At 39.1% G+C, this 23395-nt stretch overlaps 1 protein-coding gene across 1 annotated transcript in view; it reads right to left on the reverse strand.

Annotated features, from left to right (window-relative positions):
• KHDRBS3 (KH RNA binding domain containing, signal transduction associated 3) overlaps positions 1-23395 on the reverse strand; it is a gene marked incomplete at its 3' end in the record, with an annotated part of 98470 nt that overhangs the window by 21364 nt on the left and 53711 nt on the right. The window contains exon 6 of the mRNA XM_082014971.1: positions 11902-12094. Within this exon, the coding sequence (XP_081871097.1) occupies positions 11902-12094 (193 nt within the window). The remainder of the gene's footprint in view (positions 1-11901; positions 12095-23395) is intronic.

Below are 23395 nucleotides of genomic sequence, written 5' to 3' on the forward strand. Positions count from 1 at the left end.
CCCTTAACAAGATGTCCAGCACAACAAAAAGAATTTTGGGGAAGTGTGTGCTGTATCAGACTTAAGTGCTTCTACTACTAGCATTTCTCTTACAGAGAAATTTTGCCCAGAACTCAATACCGTTCACCATTTTGTGTGTAAATAAATTGGCTACTGCAGAAATTAAGTCCTGCATTATTATATTGTTGAAGGTGGCTCTTATAAGCTTCGAATGGAAAACAGTTTATACATGGGACTCTTGTCAGTTAACATTAAAAAGATCAACCTGTGCTGTTGCGATTACTCTAATTTGCTTAAATAGATCAATTCTTCCTCTTTATTGCTGTACTTACATTTATAAAAACAAAAATTTACATTAAAACCAAGACAAACGTCATGTGCAACATGCTGCAAAAACAGAATAGATTTCAAGAGCTGCTCTCAATGCCTTGTTCTGCTGAGATAAGAGATTCAAAATCCAAAACATTTGTTTACTCTGTACTATTCCCTTGCAATAGCAATTAGGCAGGGGCAGCTGAAGTATGTTGCAGTGCTCTCCCTGAATTAGGTCTGACAGTATTTTGTCTTAGTCATGCAGTATTCGGAAATTTTCAGTAGGTTACAAATACAGCTGGCCAAGGATAAATGTTTTATATTTCAGATTAAATCCACACTACTTGAGTATTTTCTTTCTGAAACACAGACCTCTCCTGGATTCAGTAAGCTTTCTCTAACTTTATTTACTATCTATGTGAAATATCCTTGGCCATCTGGTATATTTCAGTACTAGAAAATACCAGGCTAAGTTAAATGAAAATAACGATCATTTTTACACATATATAGTGTGTCCTGAGGGAATTGGCTGATGAGGTTGCCAAGCCACTCTCCATGATGTTTGAAAGGTCATGGCAGTCAGGGGAAGTCCCTGGTGACTGGAAAAATGGAAACATTGCACTCATTTTTAAAGAGGGTAGAAAGGAGGACCCTGGGAACCACCAACCTGTCAGCCTCACCTTTGTGCCTGGCAACATCATGGAACAGATCCTCCTAGAAACTATCCTAAGGCACATGGAGGACAGGGAGGTGATTTGAGACAGCCAGCATGGCTTCACCAAGGGCAAGTCCTGCCTGACCAACCTAGTGGCCTTCTGGGATGGAGTGACCACATCAGTGGACAAGGGAAGAGCTACCAGTGTCATCTATGTGGACTTTTATAAGGCTTTTGACACAGCCCCTCACAATGTCCTTATCTCTAATATGGAAAAATGGACTTGATGAGTGGATGGTTGGATGAGGAACTGGTTGGATGGTCACATCCAGAGGGTAGTGGTCAATGGCTCAAAGTCAGCTGGAGTTCAGTGATGAGTGGTGTCCCTCAGGGGTTTGTACTGGCACCAGTACTCTTCAATATCTTCAATGACAGACAGTGGGATCGAGTGCACCCTCAGCAACTTTGCAGACAACACCAAGCTGAGTGGTGCAGTTGACATGCTTGGAGAACAGGATGCCATCCAGAGGGAGCTGGACAAGCTCGAGGAATGGGCCCGGATAAACCTCATGAGGTTCAACAAGACCAAGTGCAGGGTCCTGCACCTGCAACAGGGCGACCCCCAGTATCAACAGAGGCTGGGGGATGAAGGGGTTGAGAGCAGCCCAGCCAAGAAGGACTTGGGGGCACTGGTGGACGAAAAGCTGGACATGAGCCAGCAATGGGCGCCTGCAGCCCAGAAGGCCAACTGTGTCCTGGGCTGCATCCAAAGCAGCGTGGCCAGCAGGGTGAAGGAGGGGATTCTGGCCCTCTCCTCCACTCTGGGGAGACCCCACCTGCAGTGCTGCACCCAGCTCTGGAGCCCTCACCACAGGAAAGACATGGACCTGTTGGAGAGGGTCCAGAGGAGGGCCACAAAAAATCATCAGAGGGGTGGAACACATCTCCTGTGAAGAAGAGCTGAGAGAGTTGGGGTTGTTCAGCCTGGAAAAGAGAAGGCTCCAGGGACAGCTTCTTGGAGCCTTCCAGTACTTAAAGGGGGCTTCTAAGAAAGATGGGGACAGACTATTAGCAGGGCCTGTTGTGATAGGACAAGGGGTAAGGGTTGTAAACTAAGAGGGCAGATTTAGAGGAGATCTAAGGAAGAAATTTTTGAAGAATGAGGGTGGTGAAAAACTGGCAGTTTGCCCAGAGAGGTGGCAGATGCCCCATCCCTCGAAACATTCAAGGTCGGGCTGGACAGGGCTCTGAGCATCCTAAACTAGTTGAAGATGTCCCTGCTTATTGCAGGGGGGTTTGGACTAGATGGCCTTTAAAGGTCCCTTCCAACCCAGAGATTCTGTAATTCTATGTTTATGAAAAGGGACAGGAGAGAACTTAGGTATGCACAGATGTCATGTACTAAAGTACATCAGATTCACTGACAAGCGTTGTTGTACAGGTTTCTTTCTTTATAATACAGTAAGAATTACACTTTCGTGAGTATTTTAATTGGATTTTTTCTGATTTTTCAGCATGTGTCAAGTATTTATAAAAGCATTCATTTTTGTATTTAAAGCCATTATTCTTCATGTGGAGGATAGCATTGGTCTTCCTACCACCTACCCAATGCAATACAATGGACTACCTCTCTACTCCAATTCGATAGGTGTATAAGTAGCTCTTCTTAGAAGTACACTGTAATCAGAAAATTTACTGGTGAAGCTATATTTCTTCTCCCACTCCAAAAAAACCCAGAAGCCCAAACAAGTTCATATTTTCATCCCATAAATGGGAGCATTTTGTTTGTCATTCACTATTCTACTTCTCAGGATAACCTAGAAAATTAACCGTCATCAGATTTAGTCTGACCAAAAGAAGGCAAGTGTGCAGTACAGTTTGTGCTTACAACAAAAACGTAGAAAAAGATGAGCTGAAAATGCTAAAGTCCTCTTAAACTTCAGGTATTTTACACACATTTGAAATATTAACCAGGATGGTGTCAAGAGCAATTCTCCTGACTTCTGTTAATTTCAGTCTTAAGAATCTTCCTCCAAAGTAATAGAACAGCTATAATTACAAGACAGATATAAAAAGAATATGAAATTACTCTGTAAAAATCTCAAACCTTATTAATAATTCTTGTATTAAGCCAGAATCACATTATACTTCCCCTTAAAGAGTGCTTCTGCCTGCAGTTGCCCCAGTGATAGTGCCCACAGTTGATATAAATCCGAAGAGCAGCACTAGTAACAGTAATTGTTCAGTGCAAAGTGCAGAAATTTTTAATGAACAGAACCAAAGGCAATGTGTAAATATGCACCCTTCAAATATATTAAATAGTAAGTTACTATCACAGGTCAAAAGATAAAAGCAATGAAAGCAATTTTTGCCAAAACCTCTGCATTACGGAAAACATTATAAATCATGCTAAGCCTTGCTCATCAGTATCAGTTTAGAGTACTTCATCTAATAATGAAGTACTCTAGACATACCCTTGTTCATGGGGAATAGGAAATGGTGTCTTTAAATTATGATCTGCTGGCAGTGACAATGACAGACTAGTGTTTGGGCTCTCTTTAGGGGAAATGAACAGTGTTTCAAAGACAGCAAGACAGAGAAACAGGAATAAAGAAGAGGGTAAAAAGTTCATTTTAACAAAAAGGCTATTTGTAGTGCTAAAAAAAAAAATCACAAAATCAATAAGAAATCAATTTTCCAGCTCTCCACAACTAAGGAAATCCATCCAAGGGAAAAAATTAAGGCTGTTATCACTACAACTAAAAGGTGGTGGTTTTTCTTCCTCATTCTCTGAAATTAATACTTACACCAGTACTTTATCACAGAACACTGGAGGAATGTCTTCCTTTTAGATAAAAACTATCACATTCAAAAAAAAATTGTTTGTACAGAGATTAACTTGAAGGAGAAAGCACATGAGACCACATCAGTGCAGTGCAATGAATTTTTGTTTGTTTTTTTTTTTTTTAAATTAGAATTGTAAAGTGAAAGAACAGCCATTTTGTTACACTGAAACAACATCTCCCCACCATTTAATCAACAGGGAACATGGAGCAATCAAAACAAATATAGGTAGCCACTACCATCTAAAGTCTCAGTGATAACGTTAAGGACATTAGCAGCAAACATACACAGACTGTAAGCTCTTATTTTGTAATTTTTCATGTTTTCATCTAGAAGAAGCCTAGTGCATATTCAACTCAAACCAATAAGGTATTCCTGGAATGAGAGATGTTACTAGCAGAATTGCCTTTTGTGCACCTCCAAAAAAAGAGAAGAGTTGCTAATGAATATAGGCAGCGACATTTAAACCAAGTTACTATCAGGTCAAAACAATTCTGTCTTTATGTACAACAGCAGGGAGAGCAGTGTCAGAATCAGGAGGATGACTCATACTCGTTCAATAATACTAAGTCAGAAAATGGTCTACTTAGATGAGCAGTTTAAACTAAAATACCTGAAAAGAAAATATTTTATTTGCATATTACAGGTGAACTTCGAACTTCAACATAGGCAGGTGGAAAAGCTTCTCAGCCTTTCATCCAAACCATTCCACTGTTTCCACAGTCACCTGAGTTCCTGAGAAAATGAAAAGATTTTCCATTCTCTCCACCTCACCCTGAAAACCCCAGAGAAGGTAAATGTAAAAGGTTCAAAATAAAACAAAACAATTAATTGAGGGACTTGAAATAAATACAAAAAAGATTCTTAAATTTTTCTTGTTTGTCCTATTTCTCATGAAAAACATTGTAATTGGCAAAAAAGCCAAGAAATAATGGTATGATGTTATGAACATGCTTTCCAAAAGTCTTACCTCAATTCACCCCAACTTTAAAAGTAGTCTTAGCACTTCTGAAAAGCCAGAACTCAGTAAACACACTGCTTAAAAAAAGGCATAATATCTAAGCGGAAACCACAACATTATCCACAGGGGGGAACAGAGACAGAATGGACAAAATGTCATTTCCCCAGTTCTTAGAGGATGAAGCTACCTCAAGCCCTTTTCCAAGAATCCAAACAAAAAGCTTCATACTCAAAACGACTAAGCAAATAAAAGCATTTGAAATGAGCATTGCTTGTTATTAGGAAACTATCAACATGCAGAAGACCAAGGTAAATTAAAACATGGTGTGACTCCTGCAAAGTATCATTAAAATTATACTTGAACTCTATTCAGGGACAATTCAAATTCTTTTCAAAGTCTTACGTCATCTGGACTAGCCCTTACACTGCCTAGTATTTTGCCACCTCAACTCCAAGAAGCATTTATTTGTAAATAAAAAGCATGGGGTTATAGATGGAATACAAAGTTTCTCCTCTTTTTTTTCCTACAGATCTTGCCTTCAACCATGAAGAGCAGGTAAGCAAATGAATGTTGATGAGAAAAAAGTCTACTTTAAAAACAGCTCACCATGCAAAATCAGCATTCTATTAATAGGTCCAACAAATTGCTTTCACATAAATCTTAATTTTCATTTTTTCAAAATCTAAACCAAATATGATCTTGGTGAGACAGGGAATTCAAGCTCAATGCTGGAGATGAAGACACAGAACATGCATTAGCTTTCTAGGAAGATGCACTAAATAATAAGCTATAGGCTATTCAGCTGAATGGGCTCTCACCTGTAAATAGCAAGATTTTGCATTCATTCTTTTCTCTAATGGATGCATCCATGCATATTTTATAATAATCACTGGATCATGAAATGGATTTTGTTCGTAGCCATCCAGCCAGATGTTATTTGTGAATAAACTTTCCTTAAGTATTCCTGCAACTTTGATAAGGATTTCTTGCAAAATTGAAAGGACAGAAACCAGTGCTCCTGATACCACGTATGCTGGGACAGCCAGTATCCTGGTGGCCAGCACACCATCTCCAGAGAGAACCAAGGGAATACGAATAGCTGTGACAGGAATTTGAATCAAGGGCCTTCCACTACTGGAGAAATATTGAGCTGTCAATTATGAAGAGAAACATACAGCACTACCTCATCTGCTCATTGTTTTGGGTGAGATCTTGTTAGACAGCATGTTAAGGTAACGTCTTTTGGGTGTTCCCCACTTCTCACTGCAAACAGTATGAGCCTAGCTCATACTATCGTAGTATCTGTAATATGTACGTACCTTACAGTATACATAGGTTAAGTATAGTCCCATAATATAGATTTAGGACAGGAATTACAAGCTTAAGTCTGAGTTAATTCTGAAGCACTGCTTTGTCCATCAGTAAAAGCAATGTATTTCTAGAAATAACCAGAAACGTATGCTTCAGGAACTATAAAGCTTAAAAACTTAGTAATCCCTAAGCTTTATGATCTTCCAGAATCGGGCAAGAACTAAATGTAGATTTTAAAGAGTAGATTTTGAAGTTTGTTATCGGTATTTTTTTTTGCATCCATGTGTTCTGTACATCCATTTAAGTAAATAGTATCTTTAAGTTAAAATAATCTTGGCATGTAATTGGAAATAGTTCATAATGTTCATTTTCAAGTTACAATTTACTTGACATTAGAAAGGCACCCTAGGTCTCTTACTGGTAGACATTCCATGCTAATTCAATTTCTTATTACACAAAGCAATCTCATTGAAGCATTCTAATTGCAACATTAACTGCTAGAAATTATACATGTGGACACTGCGTTAGAAGAATCTGCTGCTGAGGTAACCCTTGTCTGAACACAAGAAAACTTCAATAAAATTGCCAGAAACAGAATTAAAGCTCTGCCACAACTTTCCCACATACACACTAGGGAGGAACATTTAGATCCAATTGCTTTCCAAAGCAGTGTTGAAGCAAACCTTGGCCATAACTTGCTAGGTTGACAAGCTTTATGTTTCAGTGCAGACATTCCCCATTACCACAGCAATGGGTTTTAAATCAGTGTTTAAAGTCCAATTCTTCATGCCTAAAAATCTGATTGTGAACTTAGATAAATCTCACGTTGCATTTAACACATTTAAGCAGCCAAAATAGGACTTGACATGGCATCATAAATGTGTTCATACAAAGTACAGAACTGGAATATTTACAGAATATTTGCAAAATATTTACCTTTATAAGATGAAAACAGCAGCAAATAAAAATCTAATCTTAAAACAGCTTCAGTCACATTGTTGTGTTACTAAATTGGCAAAAGCCTCAAAGGTTTGAAGTTGGTAAGAAGAGGCAGAGGCAGAGAGCAACAAGAGTTACTAGACAGTAACTGAGACAACAGTTATGTTCTAACCTATGTATGATTGAACATTCACTAAGGAATTGACACCATTAAAGAGTAGCGAGTTGCTATCATACTGTTAATAATTTCCTGCTTATTGAAAACTATGGAAAAGCTTAAAATTTCTAGCTAGTAGTTAAATACAATTTCTAATTCTTAATGGAATCGATTGTCAACTTAAATACATTAAAATATTTTCATCTATTACAGTTTGCTTCAACAATTAGAGAAAAATTCTCATATAATTAAGAGAACAATGTCCCTGAGACTATCTGTTACTGCTTCAATAAATCTAGCAACCACCTAGTATGATTTTCCTTATCTAAGTATTACAAAAATAATCCTGGCCTATGCTTCACATGTCATACCAGGCTTTCTCCTGACTTGAGCAGTTGAGGACATAAGTGGGAGGCATGTTAGCCTTTAGAGAAAGTTCATCACAAACCAAGCAGAGAGGTTAGAACAGTGATCATAAAGCTGGCTGGCCACAGAGGCTTGAATTTTTCCTATCATCTAAACGAATGCTACAGCTATTAAAGAGACAATGTTCACAGGAAACTGTAAGGAACTGTCATATAGTAGCTTCAAAAAAGTCACGGTACTAACAATATGGTGAGGTCCCAGGAGGAATGGGTCCTGGGCCTGAGAAAGATATATGAGACTGGCAACTGCGGAGTGGGAAAACTAGTTATACTGATCTGCAAAAACATACAGATATTTCTGCCAGTCCGATATGTTGTGTGACATTTGCGGAGAAGCATCCAGAATCAGTATTGCAAACACTGCAGAAAACTGACAGATGACAGAGATAGTCTATCTCTGTGTAGAGCTTTCTGTAACAGGTAGAGTTCTCCAGAACTTCCCTATGGGCTCCAAGCACAGGACAGCAACGGTCATGTAGTGCCGTTGATCTTCAGCCCATATTAGAATGCATCTAAATTCAAATGTTTTGCCTGTGGCATGATATTCCCCATGTGAGATACTGCCTACAGAGTTAACCTTTCTGATTTTTAAGAATGAAACAATTCCCATTTGGATATCATCTTTTAGAAAACAACTTCTTAAACCATCAAGAGGAGGAAGGAGAGACAGTAGGATAGGCAGGAGGCAGAACTAAGTTTCTCATAGATCCTAAAGATTCATTGGTCTCAAGGACTAAAAAAAGTCAGCAAAGGGAGTGAAGGAAAAGGGGTGCTGTTTGTGACACAACGATGGTCTCATTTTCTTCCACAAGCTGGATTCACAGTACTTCACAGAGGAAATGGGCAAGGACTTTAAGTACAGAAAGCCCTGCATCATCCTCAAGATATTTACAGTTACAGAAGTGGTTGAAGACTTCCACACAGAATATGGTTTGCTTCTTTATGAACTTGCACAGCTTCATGTTTTAATGAGTACAAAGCAGAGGCTTGTAAGCCTAAGGGAATGAAAAGCTTCATGAGTCTTTGCAGACTTTCCCATTCTCAATGGAAAGCCTTCTTGTGCTGGGTTGACCCCGGCTGGATGCCAAAGCCACTCTATCACTCCCCTTCTCAGCTGGGCAGGGGAGAGAAACTTTAAAGGCCCATGGGTCAAGATAAGGACAGAGAGATCAGTCAGCAATTACCATCACAGGCAAAACACTCGACTTGGAAAAATTAATTTATTGCCAATCAAATCAGAGTAGGCTAACAAGAAAATCAAACCAAACCTTCAAACCTCTTCCCCCCACCCCTCCCTTCTTCTCAGGCTCAACTTCCCTCCCGATTTCTCTCCCTCCTCCCCCCAAGCAGCGCAGGGGGATGGGGAATGGGAGTTGTGGTCAGTCCATCACACACTGTCTCTGCTCCTCCTTCCTCCTCAGGGGGAGGACTCCTCACACTCATCTCCTGGTCCCGCAGGAGATGTCTATCCCATAGAAGACAGTCCTCTGTGAACTTCAATGTGAGTCCTTCCCAGAGGCTGCAGTTCTTCACAAGCTGCTCCAGCCTGGGTCCCCCCACAGGTGCCATCCTTCAGGAACAGGTTGCTCCAGCCTGGGTCCCCCCACAGGTGCCATCCTTCAAGGAACAGGCTGCTCCAGCCTGGGTCCCCCCACAGGTGCCATCCTTCAAGGAACAGGCTGCTCCAGCCTGGGTCCCCCCACAGGTGCCATCCTTCAAGGAACAGGCTGCTCCAGCCCGGGTCCCCCCACACGTGCCGTCCTTCAGTAAAAGGCTGCTCCAGCCTGGGTCCCCCCACACGTGCCATCCTTCAAGGAATAGGCTGCTCCAGCCTGGCCCCCGCGAGGTCCCAGGTCCTGCCAGCAAACCTGCTCCAGCTGGGGCTCCTCTCTCTCCCCACGGGGCCACAGGCCCTGCCAGGAGCCGGCCCCAGCGCAGGCTGCCCACGGGGGTCACAGCCTCCTTTGGGCATCCCCCTGCCCCGGCGTGGGGCCCTCCCCGGGTGCGGGTGCAGATCTGTTCCCCCGTGGAGCTCCATGGCTGCAGGGGCACAGCCGGCCTCCCCGTGGGCTTCCCCAGGGGCTGCCAGGGACCCTCTGCTCCAGCGCCTGGAGCCCTCCTGCCCCGGGTTGGGGGATGCAGAGTTGCTGCTCTCACATTCTCATTCTCCAGCCACAGTACCACAGCCACTTTTCCCCCTACTTAACTCCATTCCCCCAGAGGTGCTACCACCATCACTGATGGGCTCAGCCTTGGCCAGCTGTGGGTCCATCTTTAGCCAGCTGGCACTGGCTCTGTTGGACATGGGGGAAGCTTCTGGCAGCTTCTCACAGAAGCCAGGCCTGTTTTCCCCCTGCTACCAAAACCCGACCACGCAAACCCAATACACTTCTAAAGGCTGCTCCGTAACCTCTCTGGATATCCCCATCTCCAAGGCTCTGAAACTATATGCTGCTTAAATTAACTTATGATACCACCATCTCAGTGATGTTCTTATTCCACAGACTTCCCCATGACACCTGACCCTGCTCAGATATTCAGACTGGCAAACCAGCACTTAATATTAGATATGTCTAAACAGCAGTTAGTAAGGAAAAGACAGATATTACCGACTCCTACCATGTTACCTTAGCCTGGAAAAGATACAGTTAAAGAACTTTGATAACATACTACAAATGGGCAGGTAAAAAAATACCATGCATTCCATTTAACATACAATACACTAATGGCTCACATCCCAGCAAAACTTTATTCTGACAAATCTCCATTTTAACAAAGGAGACAGAAAATATGGTATTTTTAAAATGGACCAGATAGCATTGCTTTATCAATTACAGCTTCAAATACATGTATCCCGGTTATCTTGTTTGGAAAATAAGTGATCTAGTTCTCTAGAACATTCTTTTAAAAAGTTTTTTAGCCCCACACTGTTTTTCTTTATTGTGCTATTTTCTGAACATTCTCTCAGAAGTAAAGCATACATCAGGGTACGGATTCAACCAGCTGCTATTTCCATGCCACTTCTATATATGCATGATATGAACAGATGATATATAAAAAAAATATAGAGTTACTCAGAGGTTTATTTTCTACCGCATCACCACGTGCTCTACAGTGTAGCCCTGGAAAAAGGCTGTTCAAGGAGGACTAATTCTTTTGAAAGCATTGTGAAATATCCACTTATTTGCAGTACTCACTTTGACTAGTCAAGTCAGGTATAGCCAGGGGACATTTAGATATGTTGCTCAAGTACTAGTTGTCATAAAATTAAGAAACTACATTAATTTCTTCTGAATTTTTCAGGTACATGTATAAATGTTTGTACTAATGACATAAGACTTCTTTCTGCGTAAAGATTAGTGTTACACAGAAAAATAGGTTTCCGATCAAGAGGATAGAGATTGAGATTTCATTTAGAGGGCTTCTGGGGGGTGGTAAAAGAAGAGAGGAAGAAGAGTTGACAGAAGAGCAGAAAATGTCTAAACAGCAAAACCATTTTCTGGAACTCAGGAACTCCATTTTTGCTAGTCTGAATAACAGAGACAAAGTCCAGACAGACTGGGCTGTAAACAGGGTATGCTAAAAGCTTTAAAATATATAAAACATTAAAAGCATTGTCCTTGAAAATTTTATTTTTCTGTAAAACTAAATCCATTTTTATGACAATAGTTATGATTTAATAAGCTTTTTTCTTTATCTCACTGCTTTGTAAGTTCAATTTAAATTAAATTTACCCTAACAGTTCATAACTGTCTATAATTTTCAGTCATGTATGATAAAGTATTTTTATATTGTTTAACTTTTAACAACAACAATACCAAGATAAATAGGTACGGCTCAGAGATACACTGTACATTGTTAAAATTTTAGGATCAATTCTGAAGCTTTCATAAAAATATTTTAATTATCTAATCTTTGAACATTTCTATGACCACAAAGATAGGCTTAAGAAGACAAGTAGATCATTATTCTGGTTTAGTTAAGAATTAAAAATATACTGATAATGTGATTTTTCCAAGTTTTGTAAAGCAGAAACCTAATATAATCCATTTAAGAGGTACATAACTATTTTGCTAAATGCACTGTAAACGTCCTTATGGTAGTACATATGACCTTATTAATATGAAACAGTCTAAGTCTGAATAGGTGATGAGATGACCACATTTGCTGTAGATTCCAGGCACAAGACTCCATTAGGTACTAATTAAAGGAAATCTACTGTGTTCTAAAGTAATAGTTAGGATCATCCCTCCAAAATTATGCACTTCATGAATGGTATGTCAACAGCTTGACTTACATATTCACCGTAAGTCTCCTGAGCTGGAGGTGGTGGAAGAGGCCGGTAGCCTGCAGGTGGAGGTACTCCTCTTGCTCTGGGTGCTAGAAGTCCACGGCTACGACTGACTGGTCCTCTACTGGGAGGTACTCCTCTGGGTGCTGGTGCCCCTCTTGGTACGCCTGCTGGTGGTGGAGGCACTCCTCCACGGCCCCTGTGAATATAGGGATCACTGGCCATTAAATACTACACTCTTGGCCTGCTGCCCCCACATCATGACAATTTTGCTTTGCTACAGCCAGAAAAAGTCTAGAAGAGGTTTATAGTTTGTCATTTTTCTGTATGCCTTAATCCAATTACACACATTAGGCAATAAATGCAAAACAATACAAACTAGACATGTGATTCCGTGATGAACTTCTCACTAGCTTGAGCCATTCTCACATACAGAGACACCCAAACCAATTTGCTGGAATCAGTCAGCTTCACTAGAATTTGACTTATAGTATGTGAAATCATAATCATAGTGTAACAGGTTAATCTGAAGCTGTCAGGCTATATCATACTCAAACCCTGCACAGAGGAAGCAGTTGCAACTCCCTTCTGATCCTGTGCAAGCTTCTAAATGCAACCCAAAGATCACACTGCATGTAAGAGATTGAGTGGGTTAGAAAAACTGCATTTTCCTCTGGTTCTAAAGAAGAGATTTACAGCTGTTGCAAGAAACAATCAAACACATAATGCATGTGCAGGGTGATTATAGGATATAACCTGATGTTCTATATATATTTAAGAAAAGAAATAACAGTCTTTAAAGTTCTGAAACAATGATAAACATTAACTTGCATTCCATTGCGTTGGACACTTGACATACGGATTAAAAAAAATCAGACCAATTTCCAAAAATATTTGATCCATTTAAAGGTGGCATTTCCCCCCCCTCCCTATAGTAAAGGGAGAGACTTAGAGGTACAACTTGTGAGAAATTTGCATCATCTATCCTCGTTTAAACAGGATCTCTAAAACAGTGCTATAGACATCTTTTTAAAGGAGATCACTTCACCCCATGGACTATAGCTAAGTTTAATTGAATGTTCTGTAGGCATATAGACTTTTTCTGAGGAAGTCACACCCTTATTGTATACTGTAACAGACACATAAAAGAAAACAAGCAAGCTCAAGCTCTACACTACTTTTCTACCTATCAAGCCATCATCTAATTAATCTCAAGAGCAGTAATTAAGTGAAAATACTCTGTTCTGATTTCAGTAGAAATTTCCAACTTAAACACTATAATAAAGATCCAGATTTGGCCTTAAGATCTCCTATCCCATTTCAACTCAGTCATAAATTGCCATTGGTAAGGTTATCAGAAAAAATATAAACATTTTAGCATAAATAATTAGCATTTGAAAAACTGCATCACTAAATGACGAATGCAAAAGTGTAAATACTTGATACAATCAGGATAGATTTTATTAATTCTAATTACTGATCAAAACAGTCACAAAGTATTTTAAACAAGCCTAGAGAGTAAGTGATTTAAAACTGTGCTTATTACTTGGTTTTGGCTAATCTGTAGAATGCCTCCTCAGGACAGGGTACCAGCTGCTTATTTGACTTCATTGTAGTAGGGGCAGGGGTGAGCAGTGAAGTTCCCAGACACAGCCTGCTGAAGTAATATAAAGAAATAGCAAATGTGATACTTTCCAAGTGAAGCCAAAGGGAACCTATTGGCATAGACAATAGTCAATACCAAGTAAAAAAAGTCAGTAAAAAGACTCAAGAATCACTAGCCATAATCTTCATGGCAACCTTCAGACAGGGTACAAGTGAAAGCAGCAGGAAGTGGGACATGCTGAAAAAGATGGAAAAACATTTGAGCAAGGGGGAAAAAAGTACAGTTTTTAGAGCCAGAATAATTTATTCTTGAAGAGTAATTAGAACACCAGGTCCACGTGATGAGGTCTTTTCTGTATTTCAAAAACAGTTAATAGGATTGGAGTGGTGATGAGTGGGAAATCCTATTTCTCCTATATTAGGAGACCATTTACATGCTTTTTGAAGAGTTACTGTAGGAAGAATAAACAACGTGTAGTTCTGTATTACACTACTCAGTTGATTACTGCACCAAGCTGGAAAAGACTAGAAAGGTGCAGAGAGAGGAAACCCAGTAACAGGAGAGCTCAGTTACCACCATGCAGATTTGAGTCATATCCGTGTATGATGCTAAGAGCAAGTTTTTAGAAACTAAACTCTTTTTTCATTAAGAAGTTATCAGGGAACTAAAGACGTTTGACATGAGCAATGAACAGAAACTGACTGAAAATATTGCGGAACCACTTTGGATAGGAACCTTTGCAAAAACAACAGATCAGTTCTGGTATTGCTTAATTTGAAAAAGGGCAGCTATATAAATTATGTTTACAAAGATTTAAAAGATTAAGATGTATATACACAATACGGGAAGACACTTAGAGAAATCCCATGGGCTGTCAGAGCAAATACAGAACAATTGTCAAAAAAAAAAGGAAAAACTTGAGAAAGAGCAAAAGGAGGTCAGTAACAGCAGGGTATGGAGAGATATTAAAAGTAGCGTAACTTGAAAAACTGAACCCATCTCTAGCATCAAAAGACGCATGCTAATAAAACAAATGTAAAATACTCAGGAAAAACAAGTAAGAAAATTTAAAGAATTTGTAAAAGGCCACAAAAAAAATAGTCTCAAACATCCTGGAATTAGGAAACCTGCCAGTCTGAGGCCAAATCGCCAGTAAAGAACAGTAAGAAGATATGTATACATTAAGTTTTTTGCTACACAATCAAGAAAGACCAAAGTTCTCGTGCTAGAGTCTTTCCTTTTGGGAAACGCATTGGATAGTGCTGCCAACTTAGAAACAAATCACAGAACAAAAGGAGTAATTTAAAGTTATTGCACTATCTTTCTATAAACTACAACAGAAGTTCATATGTCTGTCTATGATCTGCCGCCAAATCCCAACCTGAATGTTAAGGAAAAGAAAGTAGCAAAAAAATGTCAAAGCAGCAAACTAAGAGGGAACACTTGGGACTGTATACAGACATACATTTATATATCCTAATATTATACAATGTAACAGGTTCTGACCCATCACTGCCCATAGAACATTTATAATTAAGATTGGTCCAGTGGTCAGGACAGTAAAAAACAAATCAAGTTTTAGAAAACATAAGAGAACATAGAAAACTTTGTTACCCCACTGTGTGTATTTATAGTCTTGTTTCCTAATTTGGAAAGAACATTAAAAAACTGGAAATGCATCAAAAACTATGATGCATATCAAAAATGACCAGTATAGAACAGTTTACATGTAAGGAACAACTAAGTAGATTAAGGCACTTCATATTACAAACGTCAACTGAGGTTTATATGATAGAAGCCAATAGAAACATCAAGGGAATAGTTCTTTATGCACCTTCTCCATTCATCATTCATTCCCAGTCTAAGAATCAGGGGACATCAGCTGGGAAAGATGGAATATTAAACCAGATTACCTCAATATCTGAGCCATTTTGACTGCTCCTGTGAAATACAATCACTGAATGACAACATGGTTATGTTGCAGGGACCTCTGGAGGTCATCCAGTCTAACCCCCCTGCTCAAGCATGTCCAGACAACTGCTGCATGGCTCCAAGGAGGGAGACTCCACAACCTCCCTGGGCAATCTGTGCCAGTGCTCAGCCACCCTCATAGTAAAAAAGTGTTTCCTGATGTTCAGAGGGAACCTCCTGAGTTTCAGTTTCCACACCATTGCCTCTTGTCCTGTTGCTGGTGACCAGTGACAAGAGTTTTCTCTCCTCTAGGTGTAACAGTCCCAGTTCTCTCAGCCCTTCCTCATAGCAGAGAAGCTCCAGACCCTTCATCATCTTTGTGGCCCTTTGCTAAACCACCCAGTATGCCCATGTCCCTGTTGTACTTGGGAGCTCAAAACACAATACAGAACTCCAGGCGGGGCCTCACCAACACTAAGGGGGAAGGATGACCTCCTCTGGCTTGCAAGCACCACTGATACAGCTCAGCATACCATTTGCAGCGAGGGCACACTGCTGGCTCATGTTCAACTTGGTGTCCATCCACATCCTTCTCTGCCACGTTGTTTTCCAGCTGGGTGGCCTCCAGCATTTATTGGTGCATGGGGTTGTTCTTCCCCAGGTGCAGGACTCTGCATTTCCCCTTGTTGAGCTTCATGGGGTTCCTGCAAGGACATTTCTTTGGCCTTGTCAAGATCACTCTGGATGGCAGCACAACCCTCTAGCATATCCTGCATCACCTGCAAACTTGCTGAGGGTATGCTCTGCCCCATCATCCAGATCATTAACAAAGTTAAACAGGACTGGACCCAGTATTGACCCCGGAGTACACTACTTGTTACTGGCCTCCAACTGGACTTTGTATCGGTGATCATCACTCTCTAGGCTTTGCCATTGTCAGATTTTAATTCACCTGTCTCCTCATCCAGCCCATATATCAGTTCCTCTGAGGATCTTATGGGAAACAGCCTTCTTAAAGTCACAATAGACAATATCCACTGCTCTCCCTTACCTACCAGGCCAGTCACTTCATCATAGAATACTATCACATTGATCAAGCATGACTTCCCCTTTGTGAATCCATGTTTATTACTCCTGATGATCTTGTCTCTTATGTGCCTGGAAATGGTTTCCAGGATTAGTTGCTCCATCCACCTTCGCAGGGACTGAGGTGAAGCTGACCAGTGCACCAGGTCCTCCTTGCCATTTTTGAAGAGTGACATTTACTTTCCTCCAATCCTCAGGCACCTCTCCTAATCTCCACAATTACTCAAAGATTGAGAGTGGCTTCACAATGACATCTGCCAGCTCCCTCAGCACTCATGGGTGCATCACATCAGAGCCCATGGACTTGTGTCCAATTTGCTTAGCTATTCTCTAATGTCATCCTCTTCCACGAAGGGCATGCTTTCCCCCTCATCTTTCGGTCCTCAGATTTCAGAAGGACCCTCTTGAGTAAAGACTGAGCCCAAAAATTCATTAGGTAACAGTATTTTCCATACCCTGTGTTCACCAGGGCCCCTGCTCCATTCTGCAGTAGGCCCACATTTTCCCTAGCCTTCCTTTTGCTATGCAAGTATTAATAGAAGCCCTTCTCGTTGACTTTTTACATCCCCCACCATATCACCAATGACTCCTGCAAGTCATCTCATGTCTATGCAGCAGATATGTCTATCCATTAGGGGCAGAACTGAGCCCTAGGGCAGTTTAGTCCCCACCTATCTCTTACAATCCTCATCTTCCATCTACACTTTTTAGCTAACCCTGCCACAGCTCAGTTGTGATCCACCTTGCCAACTCTTGTTTTCCATTTCACTCCATTATAATTTACATATTTCTCCAGGTATATAAGGTTGCAGTGGCTTTATTTTTATGTAAAAGCTTCACTCAGATGTACTTGAATGTAACTCACTACTACCATTAAGTTTAGTGAATATGCTAATAGTCTTTTCTCTCCCCTTTATACCCTGGGCATTCAGTGGTGTGGGAATACCCACTGGGAGTGCTTTCTAATATGCTGTGTGTATGTAACAACTATTCAGCCAGATTTCCTACAGAGTTTCTCCATATAGTCCATGTTACAAATAGTATTTCTAATCCAATGACATTTTTCCTTTTAGAAACTTTTCTTTCAGTTTCCTGGGCTTTCCCTCTCCTAATCAACTACTTTTGAGTGGTGCCTGTCTGCTTCTCAGTTCTCTAAAGAAACTGCACAGAGAGTCTTTTCTCTACCCTTTTTCATCTACAATCATCTCACCTGTGAATTCAAAAACCTTGGTGCATGTGCTAACATTTAGATTCATTCTTTACTTACTTCATCCAAATCAAGACATCTCAGCTCTGTTCAATCACATTCACAGAGATATCTTACCATCAAATCAAATTCATCATGGCTCCTAGTCCCTCCAAGTCTTTTACTGCTTGTTCTTTGACCAACGACATCATTCTGTAGGCCAAATTTCAGCTAACATCAACTCCCCTTGTCTTTGCACACAGACCTAAAATAGCCTTTCTTTTCAAACTACATGAAAAATTATTTGGCATGGAGATTACAGGTGACATCAAAACTTTAAGACAATGAAGGGCTCCTCTCCCAAAATCAGATATTCTTCCATGTTAATTGATGGTTTAGAAAAGTAGATTTTTAAACTTTCTGGAGAATCTGTGATTAAATACTAATTTCCCATTTATGTTAATTAAAAATACAGCATATTTGTTCAAATAACTATGAAACAAAGTTGATCCATGACTTTGGTTCATGGACAGAATTCAGTTTCACTACAAGCAGCACAGCTACTGGAAATAACTTTCTGTGAATGAAAACTGTGCTATATTAATGCTCAGAATACTTCTGAACCTGAAATTTGATCTGCCTCCCAGTACATTTCCTTGCCTGTTAGCCCTCTTAATCCTTCCACTATATTTTTTTTGTTACAGAAGAAAAGCATTTCTCTAGGTCAAAGCATTATCCCCAAACCTTGAAAGTTGTGTATTATCAAAACTCATTTGTCAGCCCATGACAGCCTTGACTACCTGCTCATGTTCTGAAACACAAGAAGGGTCTTGTATTTAACAATTGTATTAACCAAAAAATAAAGGCTTTTGCCTTTATTTTTCCCTCCTCACTACCATGCTCATTCCCTTTCAGAAGTCTTTTGAATGTCCTCTTTACCCCAGTGCCCATAAGAAGATCTTTTACAGTATTGAGACTGCCAATATATCCAGGCTAATGGTGTACACAAGCGGGAACCCCACCTCAATCTCTCCTCAGACTTTTTGTATATTTTGATTTTGTAAGGACTTTGAAACTAGGTTCGTGTGCCTTATTTTCACGACACCTGAAATAAAGAGATCATTGTCTGATCTCTCAGATTGATGATGCTGCAAATACACGAGTACTGAAGCATCACAGGGAACACTGGTGGTGTTTTCTTTTTGCTGCATTTGTAAGAAAAACTATTCTGGATAGTAAACAGACATAAGATTCAGAATCTCCTAGATTTCTTTGGCTGAGTGAAACCTTATTCCTTAAGTATCTATTAACTGTATTTTATACTAAACAGACTACAGTAGTTAAATAGACAGTACTTAAACACACTCAGTAAATCCTAGCTTCTAGCCAGATAACAGTATAACCTCCAGACATGCTTTAACAAAGTGATCATCTATGTACTTGAGACCATTGAGTCCTACTCAAAGAAACATTTTACTGCCCTAAAGCAGACTACTACAGCTATGTGAGAAAAACTAAAATACTTCTATGTCTCATCTTCATTATCAGTTTAGTTTTGATTTTCCTGAATTTACTAATCTGGCAGCAGTAAATCCAGCAAAGGAAGTTAACCATTCCCCATAAAACACACAGGTGATTTAGGTGGTTAAATTAAGAGTAATTTTGCTCTCATAGCTATGTAATTAACCTATAGGCTCTGCAGTGAAAACGTCTTTTTCAATCTGGGTACCATGGTCTAGACCAAATAAAGCAAATTCCAGTAAAACATTTAACATCTTTTGTTTTCATTGAACACTGAACAGTGTGACAGAATAGTGGAGGGAAAATAATCAAATTTAATTCATATGCCACAGCATCCCTTGAAGACAATGTCATGAGAACTATCTCTGTTGGTACCTGAATCTTCCCCCCATAACATTATTTCATTATTTGTACTTGTAATTTAGTATGAGAGGAAAAAAGAGAATAGTAAGTAAAGCACTGAATTTCCATAAAGCTATCAAATACATTACAGATTGGGAGAACGGGTCTTTCACAAAAGTGTCAGAATGTGCTAGTGCAATTTGTAAACACAGTATAGTAATTATGGAAAATCATCTTGATGTATAAAAAACTGAAAAATGTACCTTATTGTGTAAAGTTAAAATGTTACTTAAGAACTGTATTTTCTAACTGATTGAGCTCTTGCTATTTGAATAAAGAGTTTAATGTGTGGAAAAACAGTCTAAAGAAAATCTAGTACCACGCAGAGCCACATTTTACATTAGGCTCAGAACATATGTGAATGTTTAGAAGTAATTCACAGGTACTAATCTAATCACCGATTGCCACTAAAATAGTATTTTACCAACCCATACAGCTTAAATACATCCATAGAAAACTACTTAAATACTTCCTCTTTGGCCTTTATTAGCAATAATTTGACATATCTACTTTGTAGTAGTCCCATAGTGTTTCTGGGATTTGTTTCTAGCAAGTTGTTGCTCTTGACCACAGGAGGTGTAGCATCTAGCCAATACTCCCTTCCAGCTACCCTCAGCAGTAGCTCTATTTTATCTTTTCATTTATCACTTTCTTCTCTCTAGTATTAAAATTGATTTTTATTTCAAGTCTCTCCTTTCACTGGATGACTGAGTTAGTAAAATTACTCTGATTACAGAATCACAGCTCAAGTAAGTACACAGCTTTCCTTTACTTTGTTTTTATGAAAGAACAACAATTAAATGAGTTTATGTGGTAAGAAGCTCCTTTTCAATATCTCCCCTCTGGAAGGGGAAGGAAATGTAAGAATAGCTTTAAAATAAAAATAATTGTGAAATTTAGAACCAGTTGTTTAACGTTGTATTATTCAATGAGGAAACACTTGGACTGCCTTAATTTTAGCATTCATAGTTCCATACATCTGCAAGGATTTAAGCTGTTCAATAAATGGGTCTAACAAATTTTGTTACCAGATATTGATATATTTTCTTCCTTTTGAGCACAGGCAACTACAGTCAGCGTTCCTCAAACAGTAAAGATTTTTGTTCAGGTTTTATATTAAGAACACCTGAAAAATAACAGACCTGTTATTTTAAAACATGTCAGTACCAAAATATTGAACACCGATTTCCAGATAGCACTCAGAGACCTAGGATTCCTGCCTTTTCATCTTTTTCTTTTTAGATGAGAGTCACTGTTGAAGCTATTAAACAAGTTTTATTTCTCATTTTTATTTGAAAACAGTAATATGTATGTTCATGTTTAATTTTTTTTTTTTAAATGTGAGATTTATCACAAGACCAAAGACACAAAACACACTGCCTTTGTCCTGGATCCTGAACTGGCTTTGCCAGTACTTTGTGCTACAGAATCTTTTGCAGTCTCACATGTTCTCAGCAAGAACTTATTCTTCAATGAAACAACCAGTTGACTCCAGACATACGACAGGAATGATTTAAGTTCAATCTGGTGCTAAACAATTGGAAGCTGTGAACACATTACAGCAGTGATCCACATCACCTTGTATTAATTCTGACATATAGACAGCAAGTTCTAACCTACAATTTCTAACAGTTTTATTTGTCCCCAGATAGGGTGGCATTCATTCAACCACTAGGATCCCAGCCATGTATACACTTAAATATGAATAAAAAGAATAAATGAGAAAAGTAAAAAATCCCACAGTCTTACGCAAGCATAAACCAGAACTTCGTTCTTTCATTAGACTATTCCTACATGTTGGCTCTATAAGAAATTACTTTTTCCTCCCCTCATATTAGTGAAACCAAAAAAAAAAAAACTAAGATTGAGAGGAATTGTATTTGAAAGCAGGAGCAAACCCAAACAGCTTGTCCTTATTGTGGCCTTCCAATATTTAAGATGGGCTGCTTATAAGAAAGATGGAGAGAGACTTTTAGCAGGGCCTGTAGTGACAGGGCAAGGGGCAGCTGTTTTAAACTGGAAGAGGGTACATTTAGATTGGACATAAGGAAGACATTCTTTACAAGGAGGATAGGGAGACACTGGAACAGGTTACCCATAAAAGCTGTGGATGCTCCACCATTGGAAGTGTTCAAGGTCAGGCTGGAGAGGGCTTTCAACAGCCTGATCTAGGGGAATATACCCCTGCCCATGGACTAGATGATCTTCAAAGATCCCTTCCAACCCAAACCATTCTATGATTCTAACAGTGATTCTAGCTGTAAGTGACATGAATTGGTTCCCCACCCCAAGGTAGTAAGATTTATCCATACTCTTAGACTTACTGTTATCATCCTCTAGAATTTCACTTTTCCAATATATCTTAGTCTGAGTCAGAATTCAGTAATCCTTAAATTTTTTACTTATTCTTAATATGAAGTTTTAGGGAAAGGAAATGCAGCTTTAGTTGCAAAACATCCTCAGAGGTGTATATTAACATGTATGTTATGTTTATTTGCAATCTTCAGTTAATCAGAAGTCTCTATTCACATTTCAGTAGTATTATCATTTATATTGCACTGATTCAGCATGGGAATTCAAATGCATTAAAAGAAACACTGATTACAAAAGACATGTATCTAGCTACTCAATATAACAGCATCATATTAAAAATCATGGATCCTCTTAAGTTTGCTAGAGCAATATATTAAAAAGTAACTGGTATGACCCTTAATTTTATATGGTTGCCTCAAAAAACACTTAAGAATGTTTTTATTAAACTGACAAAGGAATGAAGACCAAACTTTCACCAGGGAAAGATTCTCATGTCCCTTCTCTTGCTGCACACAAGAGGCAGGTACTAAAGAAGTTAAATGCTCAGCATAAACATCACAGAAGATAGAAATGTTGTGGTTACATCTAAAGGTCACCTTTAACAGTATTAGGATGAAGAAAAAAATTAAAATGGGGGCAAGAAGGCAGAAGAAAGCAGCTATACACCCAAGCTCAATGATGAGAAAAGCATATGCCTAAAAGTAAAGCTCAAAACATAATTCTTGTACAGGAAATTCCATGCACTCACCCCCAAAAATCTTGCTTTGCTCTAAAGTCAAAGAATTCAGTCAAAAAAATCTGGAACAAGCCAGAAATAGCAGAATAAAGAATACCAAACCACAACCATTAGGAAATTACTTACCATATACAGGACTACCTGTGCAAAAGCTAGAATTTTGTATGCAAACACAAACATATTGTTTTCTACAAAATGAAATTTTGGTATGGAGCTACACATAGACATAAGTCTTCCTAAAAGAAGGCACTTGAAAAGATGCATTATCTCCAGTTTCAACATGTCTGATAAGGAGTAAAAAAAGGCATAAATTAGTACTTTGGTTCTTTTAAGGGAAAGTATTCAGGAATAAAGGCTTAAAAAATTGGGAAATTAAGCACTCAGTTATTGCATCCTCAACAGGATGTTTCACGTATCAAGGCTGATACCTTAAAAATATTCTATGGATTATAGAGGTTAGGACCAAGGCTTTAGGCTTAATTTTACAAGTGTTCAAGCTTTGCTTCAACCTCTCCTGGATAACTCAGGGATGCTTGCTATTAAAACTGTTTTATTCCACACTAAGGCAAAGCCTTTAACAAAGCCTTCCTTCAGTGAAAGTATTACTTACTGAAATCAATTTGTGCTACAAGGAATCAGAGCATTACAAGTGAGTTTAAGATCTTTAACTCAATGGCTATAGTATCTCAGTAGCAATGGCATTAAATTTCACTTAAGGAATCTTTTAAGCTACCAGAGT

Source organism: Phaethon aethereus (genome assembly GCF_964289735.1).
Source record: "Phaethon aethereus genome assembly, chromosome: 2".
Taxonomy (NCBI): Eukaryota; Metazoa; Chordata; class Aves; order Phaethontiformes; family Phaethontidae; genus Phaethon; species Phaethon aethereus.